Source organism: Rhipicephalus sanguineus, chromosome 8, assembly GCF_013339695.2.
Source record: "Rhipicephalus sanguineus isolate Rsan-2018 chromosome 8, BIME_Rsan_1.4, whole genome shotgun sequence".
Taxonomy (NCBI): domain Eukaryota; kingdom Metazoa; phylum Arthropoda; class Arachnida; order Ixodida; family Ixodidae; genus Rhipicephalus; species Rhipicephalus sanguineus.
The window spans coordinates 167456153-167465259 of record NC_051183.1 but is presented as its reverse complement, the minus strand read 5'-3'; the positions used below and the strand labels follow the sequence as shown (position 1 = coordinate 167465259).

At 45.0% G+C, this 9107-nt stretch overlaps 1 protein-coding gene across 1 annotated transcript; it reads right to left on the bottom strand.

The window, feature by feature from the left end:
- Positions 1-276: 276 nt before the first annotated feature.
- Positions 277-3623, bottom strand: LOC125759520 (uncharacterized). Its single transcript, XM_049418391.1, has 3 exons — positions 3597-3623; positions 3273-3515; positions 277-845 (listed from the first exon to the last, which is right to left on the bottom strand). Exons 1-3 carry the CDS (start codon positions 3621-3623, stop codon positions 621-623), a joined length of 495 nt encoding a protein of 164 aa, XP_049274348.1. The 3' UTR covers positions 277-620.
- Between the last annotated feature and the right edge of the window lie 5484 nt (positions 3624-9107).

The following is a 9107-nucleotide window of genomic DNA, read 5'->3' as shown; positions in this document are numbered from 1 at the left end:
TGTTTCTAAAGCAAAACGAAAAGACGCCAGCTGCTTAACGAAAGACGCCAGATGTTTTCTAAGCAATGGTTTTCTAAACAATGAAAATTCACAGCGTACATGTAAACTTAAAGTGCGCTGCAAGTCGTCATAACTCATCGAACCTTTAGTATAAACGCGCCCGATCTCACGTCGGTGATGATGTACTGGGCAGAATTCACGGAAGATTCACGGTTTACCGATGAACCTCCGCAGCTTCGCCCACTCATCATCATTCACTCCGTGGATATGCTGTGATTTTTGTAGTTGAAACGAAGTAGATATAGGCAAGAATGGTGACGTTGCAGGTCACGTGATTTTAACGAATTGGCGGGTGACGTCAGAGTGACTCAGCCATGCTACATCTCCCTTTTATTAGGGAAGCAAATAATTACACTGGTCTTTCTGGTTGTGGGTAGCGGCAGAGCTCCCGGCGTGGCCTTGTGCTTCTACGTAGCTCTTGAGCGGGCTGGACGTCGTGTAGTCGTTCGGACCCGTCACGGGGACTCTCTTTGGGATGTGTAGGTGCGTCTCGCATATGCTCGTGAGTGCGTCTAATTTCCTGGCCCTCTTGCGTCTTGACCACCACGGAGCGCGGCGTCTCAGCTGGCCGCAGGTGTCCAGGTCTTTTCGTGGGTATCGTATGTAGTCACCCTCTGGACAGGTGACAAGGGTGGCAGGTTACTGGAGCGGCGATTGTAGTAGATCCTCTGGCGTTGGCGGATTTCCTGGAGACGGTTAAGGACGGCTCGGTTGAGCACTATCTCCGGCACCAGGTGGCTTGCGGGTACGGGCACCAGGGTCCTCTTCTGCCTTTCCATCAGCCTCTGCACAGGGAATTTAAAAACAGAATCTCGCGGCTTATTACGCCATTCAAGCATAGCCATGTGGAAATGAGGCGTTCTATGAGAGCACTTTAATAGTTTTTTTGCTTCTTGCACGGCCCTCTTCGTCATACTATTTGAGTGTGGATGATATGGGCTTGACGTTACATGGGTAATTCGGAGCCCATATAAAAAGTCCTTGAAGTCTGTGCTATTAAATGGCAGGCTTATCACAGCCCAGTTGAAGCGGTAATCCATGAACGGAAAAAAGTTGTGTGCACCAAGACTTCAGCTGATTAGGCAGTGGTATGGCGAAATTCTTTTATTTCAAAAAAGAAGGAAAAGAAATCGACAATAATGGCAAACTGTCGGCCCCCGTAAAAGTATAAGTCCATTCCTACACCTTCCCAGGGCAAGTTTGGAATCTCATGGCTCAAAGGCGGCATCTTTGAGTTTCGTGGCTGATGCTTTTTGGCAAACTTTGCAGTTTCGGCACAATCGCTCTATGTGTATTGCCAGGCGGGGCCAGAACATGATGCTTCATGCCCGCGGATTCATCTTATCGGCTCCGGGATCTGCGACGTGCAAAAGAGCCAATATTTCTGCTTTCATCGAACCTGGTATGATCATTAGTTAACTGCAAAAGAAGCCACAAAACGTCGAAAACGGAAAAAGCAGAGCGGCAGAAAACAGAGACAGAGCGCAGAGACGTGGCACTAACAACTGGCGTTTATTTCGGAAAAACCTCCCCCCCCCCCCCCCCCCAGACCGTACGACTGCCGCTGCACTGCAAGTTGTGTGGTTGTTCGCCTCTGTTTGATAAGGTGACAATTTTAGGTAAGGCTAAGACGCAGCGAGAACGGGAGATTATTGAGGCATTCCATATCCGTAAACTTGGACCAGACAAATGCGTTAGCGCGGCTTCGTTTTATCTTACCAGAAAAGAATTTTTGTTTCTAGCACAGAGGTGATCTACTTAGATTAGCTGTTTGTGCTTTTTGGCTTTTGGGTTGTTTGGTTTTTGTTTGTCATCCGCGCATGCGTCGTGCGGTCTGGGGGGGGGGGGAGGTTTTTCCGAAATAAACGCCAGTTGTTAGTGCCACGTCTCTGCGCTCTGTCTCTGTTTTCTGCCGCTCTGCTTTTTCCGTTTGCGACGTTTTGTGCCTTCTTTTGCAGTTAACTATGTATGTACCAACTTGCCCAACGAAGAACTCTCCTGAACTTGGTATGATCACCTTCTTGCTGCGAAATAGAAGGCCGTGTTGTGCGTTTAGCTCCTCCTGATAAGACCAGTAGGGGCGGATGGCTTCTGGAACCTCGTGCTTGTTTTCAGGCGAACTGGTAAGCGCATATTCCCGCAGCTTGGAGAGAACAGTATCATTGTTTGTTGCTGCAAGAATACTTTTGATACAGGGTTCCGAGGCTGAAACAAATTCCTGCACATTTACCTGAAACTGCGTAGTTTCCTCGCACATGCTCACTTTGCTCGAAAAACGCGCAAAGCATCAGCAAGAAAAAGTTCTTTGCCTGGCTTATACACCAGTTTGATCGGATAGCGCTGCAGGGTCAGCCTCATGCATTGAAGCGTAGAGGGCACTGATGCAGCGGTTTGTTAAGTATCGGTACTAAAGGCCTGTGGTGGGTCTCTACAATCACTTCTGCCTGACCAAAACATAGTCATGAAACTTCGTGCAACCATGCACTATCGCCAGCATTTTGCTGCGCCTCCGTCCAAACCCATGCAACATCTTTACGAAACAGGGTTCGAAGCTGAGCGATACCACGGACTTGTTGGGAATGAATCGCTCCACGAAATTCATCGTACCAAGAAATACTTGCAGTTCTTTCTTGTCGTAGGTTCAGGCACTCCACGTATGCCTTGTACTCTCTCCGAATCAAGGCGTAGGCCTTCGGTCGTGAGAATGTATTCCAGATACCGGACCTCCGTCTGCGGAAACGCACTCTTCTTGGGGTTAAGTCGAAGGTTGTGCTGTCGACAACGGGATAACGCAGTTTTAAGCTGCAGTCGTGCTCGTCTTTAGATCTGTCCCATACTAATACGTCATCCATCGCCACCACCACACAGGACAAGCCTTCCAAAACGCGATGCATTGCTGCTTGGAAAATTTCTGGGGCCGAAGCTATTCCAAACGGCATGCGAAGGAACCGATAGCGACCATATGGAGTGCTCATGGGGCAAAATTTGCAGCTCGACTCGTTAAGCCGAATTGGCCAAAACCCTGAAGCTGCGTCAAGCGTGGGAAAGAATTTTGCACCGGCAAGCCTATTAGCGACATCCTCTAACGCTGGCATGGGATAGTTGTCTCGGAGTGTGGCTCGAATGAGCGATGTTGGATCCAGACAAATTCGAACTTTGTCTCCTTTAACAATTGTAACCATGTGGCTGGACCATTCTGTAGGCTCAGTTACCTTTGTTATGACGCCTTGATCCTCCATACGCTGAAGTTCCGCTCTAGTCTTGTCCTCCAGGCCCACGGGGACTCTTCGAGGCGGTACGATGATACCTGCGGTGCCGGGCTTGAGTTTTATTTCGTACTCGTAGTCCTTGAGCTCACTCAGTCCTGTGAAGACATCTGCAAAAGGCTGTGCTGGCGGGTAAAGTGTATCGGCATCAATGTGCTGTACCCGGCGGATGAATTCAAGGCGTTCGGACTTAGGCACACGAATAGCTAACCTTGAAAGCCACTATCAGACACTCCTTCCCTTACGAAGTGATGTAGATGAAATACGCACCGTTACGGGCCATATGACCCGGCACATTGTCGAGCTGGAATCTCGTGTCGATGATGCAGAAAACCGCAGTCGTCGCGATAATCTAATTTTCTATGACATTTCGGACACCTCGAGCTCGGAAACATTCACTGAATCTGAGCAGTTGGTCATTGACCTTTGCCGCGATAAACTACAGATAAACGTTGACGTAGGAGAGGTGGAGCGTGCCCATCGTCTTGGCCGCTATAACCAGCAAAGCTGTCACCCTATAATTGTAAAATTTTCGTCTCACAAAACTAAGAGAAAGATTCTTTCGAATGGTCGAAAACTTAAAGGCACCACTTACAGTGTTGGGGAAGACTTCTCTCCTCTGGTTCGTAATGCTGGGGAACAACTTCTTGCATTCGCGAAAAACAATAAAATGCCTTACTCCCTCCGGTTTAAGACACTATTTGTTGGTTCAAAGCGATACACATTTGATGAATTCTAAAGTACCGTGAGGGAAATTTCATAGAAACCATCTCGCCGTGGCAAACCAAATGAAACGCCCATTATTACGTCTCAAAATAAAACCATGATATCGGTTCTTTACACTAACATACGCAGTTTTTTCATTTTTTTTCATTTTTTATTTCAACATCAGATTTTGACAAATACAGATGTTGAGGGCCGTGAGCTAAAAGCCACAAAACGGCTTGACGAGGCCCACGGTCCCTTGAACTTGGCACCGACAGAAAAGCAACATGTACACAGAAAAGCAATAAATATACTGTCTTCCTTTTACCCCCACAGATACAAAGAAAAACAAACAAAAAAGAAACAAATTAATGAATTGTTACATAAAAATACGCATGTTTTCACATAACGTAATGCAATTGTATATGAGAAATGCATCTTAACATAAAATGTGACAATATTTTATTACATTGCAGCACGTAGAATGTAAACCTGCTGTAGAACATATGTTGTCATAATATGCACAAAAAGTAGAAGTTTATAACGCATAAAAAATGCAAACAATCAAAACAATCAAAACGGCAAAAGCGAAATGTTTATAAACGAAATGTTTGTAAGCTTATTTCTCGTGAGCAAGAAAAGAGAAACGCACACGCTAATGAGAATTGTTTAAATGGTATGGCAATAAGTAGCATAACATCTGTTTACCATAGTTAGTTCGTGTTCGCGGAAGTACCCATTCTTCAGTAAGGCGAGTCATGCGTAGCTTTTTATTTTCTTTTAGACAAGAAAGGTTGCGTAAGAAATTGTTGTTCTAAGAGACACCGGCATGATAGCGTTTAGATAGCATCTTTTCGTATAGTGATGGAAGCGGAACTATGTTCAATTGAAGAAAGAGTGGTTCAGTGTGACTGTTATGTGGCGCGTTCATGATAGCACGGATCGCTTTTTTCTGGATTATGTGAAGATTTTTGATGTTCGCTAGCGTCGTTGTAGCCCACACTAAGTGGCAATACTTTATATGCGATGCCAATAGGCTGTTATAAATAAGCAGCTTAATATCTTTTGGCAAGTAGTATTTGCATTTATTGAGTATACCGCACACCCCTGAAATTTTACCCGCGATTAGTTCAGTGTGCCTATTCCAGGACATGTGTTCCTCAAACAAAACACCGAGACTCTTTACGGAAGGCACTATTTCAACAGATGAATTTTCATAGCATAAACCAGTCTGAGCATCCATCCTGCGGTTTTTGGGCCTGAACAAAACAGCCTTTGTTTTAACAACATTTATTTTAAGAGAATTGTCAGCACTCCATGACGATAGTAACGATAATGTGTGATTGGCACCTTTTATTGCATCAGCAGCATCCCGTGCGGTGAAAAGTAGCGTACTGTCGTCTGCGTATATTATAAAGCTTGCCGAATTATCGATTCTTACTATGTCATTAATATACAGGCAGAACAAAAGGGGCCCCAGAATGCTGCCCTGTGGAACACCGGCACTTAACGCCTTGAAATCTGAGGTGTGATGCTTGATGTATACCTGTTGTTGGCGATGTTTCAGGTAGGAAGTGAGAAGCTCTAGAAACACGCCACGAAAACCATCACGAAGTTATCTTCCAAAACGCGACATCATATCGAACCTTGTGTTATCATCTGGCTGCAATGTACTGGCAGTAACTGAAACATGGCTTACCTCTCAGATTAGTGATGCTGAAGTCATTGCCGACTTACCAAACTTTAATGTTTATCGCAAAGACCGTGCTGATACACGTGGTGGTGGTGCGCTTCTAGCAATTGATCGGCAACTGCCATGCTCAGTAATCGATATCCCGTCCGTTATAGAAATGTTATGGCTAGTCGTTTACGCAACCCCACACAAAATTATTCTTGGTGTCTGTTACAGACCTCCCAATGCTAACTATGATTTCTGCCTTGAACTTAGTACTGCCAGTAATAATCTACTAGTGGTGCACCCAAAAGCTGAGATACTTCTCTTCGGGGACTTTCACTTTCCCCAAATATATTGGAACGACGTGACCTCTATTGAACTTTCAGGGCACACAGAAGCGCGACAATTTGCTGATATGTGCCTTAACATCAATTTAACCCAACTGGTAACTGAGCCAACTCGTGTAACACCGCAATCTTCCAGCATTCTTGATTTGATACTCGCGACTAAACCTGAGAGCCTATCCTTTATTTATTACGTTCCAGAAATTAGTGACCATAAAGTTATCCTCGCCACTTTTACACAAACCCTACAAAAACGCGAGACGTATAAGAAAACTGTAAGATTCTATGATAAGGGCGACTATGAAAAAATAAATGAACTTCGCAATTTCTTTCCCGTATTTGAGGCAACCTTTCACGATCACTCGGTTAACCACAATTGGACACGCTTAAAAGACAAGCTAAGGGAGCTGACAGATACATTTATTCCTGGGGCTTGTTTTAGCGCCAACAGAAACAAGCCCTGGTTTACAAATACTCTAAAGCGTCTTGAAAATATAAAAAAGCGTCTTTACCGTACTGCCAGATGCGGGGAAGACCAGGGCGCCTGGGATAGATATTATGCTTCTGAAAACGCCTATATTACTGCACTACGCCATGCTAAACGTACTTTTTACCAGGTTGATCTACCTAGTATGCTTATCAATAATCCGAAGCAATTCTGGAGGGTGGTGAACGCTGATGACGCTCGGGATCTTGTCATTTCCAGTGATTCGGGTGAAACGTTGTCTGATGCCGAATGTGCTGAAGTGTTCAACTCTGCTTTTGCCGCCGTTTTCACATCAGAGCTGGACGCACCACTTTCCTTACTACCAAGTACAGTAACTTCTTCTATGCCTAACCTTACTTTCAGCGTATACGGAATTTCATGCATAATCAATAACCTCAAACTTTCGTCATCAGCTGGAATAGACGAAATAAATACAAAGGTATTGAAAAACACCGGTCATGAAGTTTCATGCTATTTATCATTAATTTTTCCACAATCACTTTCCACATCAGCTATTCCAGATGACTGGAAAATCGGTAAGATTGATGCAGTCTACAAATCCGGCAACAAAACTCTCCATTAAACTATCATCCCATCTCCCTAACCAGCATTCCCTGTAAAATCAAGGAACACGTCATCTACTCCCACATCATGCATTTCCTCGATTCTTATAATTTCTTTCATCCTTCACAGCATGACTTTCGAAAGGGCCTCTCATGCGACACACAACTGGCAATATTCCTGCATGATATACACTTTAACCTCGACATGAACATACAAACTGACACAATTTTCTTGGACTATGCTAAAGCCTTTGACAAGGTACCTCACAAGCGACTGCTACTTAAAGTTTCGAGTCTTAACTTGCAACCTGCTGTCGTCAAATTGGTAACGGAATTTTTTAACAATCGTTCACAGTCTGTCAGTGTAAATAACAACCTGTCAAGCCCTGTCCCTGTAACATCAGGCGTCCCTTCCGTCCTTGCACCACTTTTATTCCTCATATATATCAATGACCTTCCACTGCATGTTACTAGCAATATTGGAATGTTTGCAGATGGTTGTGTTATTTATCGCAGTGTACGAACGATAACCGATCAAAAAGATCTACAGGAAGACCTCTATAGCGTAATAAAATGGTGTGACACCTGGTTAATGTCTCCTAATGCAAAAAAAAAGTAAAATAATGTCATTTTCTCGAAGCCTAAACCCCCTGGTCTTTCCTTACGAAATAGGCAGCATACCACTCGACTTAGTATCATCATATAAATACCAGGGTGTCACTGTATGCAGTGACTTATCCTGGCGCACCCACGTCACTAATATATCAGCCTCTAACAAAACATTAGGTTTCTTAAAACGTAACCTCCACCATACTTCACAGCACGTAAAACTAATCGCTTATCAAACACTCGTTCGGCCAAAACTCGAATACGCGTCATCTGTCTGGCATCCACATCAGGCATATCTCACCGAAGCATTAGAGGCGGTTCAAAATCGGGCGGCCAGATTTATTCATTCCGCGTATTCCTATGACATCAGTGCACGTCACTAAAATCGCAAAGCGGTGTTTCACCTCTCGCCCATCGTCGCCGTCTCGCCAGCCTATCGCTCTACCACAAATTCTTTTTCAGCTCTCTTCATCAACCACCTTACATTTCACCCGCAGCGCGCACATCTAGCCGCCTAGGTCACTCGCACCAAGTCTCGCGTCCACGTGCACGAACCACTTTTTTTTCATCCTCATTCTTTTTTCGAACTGCCTCAGAATGGAACGGCCTTCCCGAGGAAATTGTTGCTACCACCTGCCCGTCTCTGTTTCTAAAGCGTCTGACCGAATATATTGAAACTAACAATGCGTAATAAACGTTCCAGTGGTGTACTAACAACACTTTAGAATAACAAATTTACTGCATTGTATAAACGTTTGTAAACGACACTTTTGTATTTCTTCTTCATGTAACCCCTTATGTAATACCCCCGTGGGGGTCTTTAAGGTATTAAACTGAACTGAACTGAACCGCTCAGACTAACTGGTACGCTTTGCTCTATGATGTAAAATGTTTCGAGGACAACTCTCTCATTGGCTGAAAGCCGCAAGCGCACTTTTGCTTGGGCGGTTGCCTTGTGGCCGAAAAATGCTGTTAGCGCGACCCGGCAAGCCTGCTCTGGTAGATCCGGTAGATTTCCGACGTACTTCCTTGAAATGACGCAACAATTCGCCCCCGTGTATAACTTGCAAGCCGTTGGTTGGCCTTCAATGTCCACCGTCGCGTTCCAGTGGTCTGTGTTAACCGTGCTCACCGTTAATGTTTGTAGAAAAAAATCGTCGTCGTCTGCGCAAAGTTCCCGTAGTTCTTTCTTCTTGTGGGGTGCCAATTTGCATGCTCGGGCAAAGTGGTCAATCCCTCCGCACTTATTGCATGTTCTACCGGTGGCGGGGCATCTTTCGCCGCGGTGTGCGCGACAGCCGCAGCTGCCGCAGGCATCCCCTTTCTTTGCAATTGCGTTAACTGCCTTGTCCTGCACTGTCTCCGCGGCTTCACTTATTTCACGGAAATCCTGTTTTC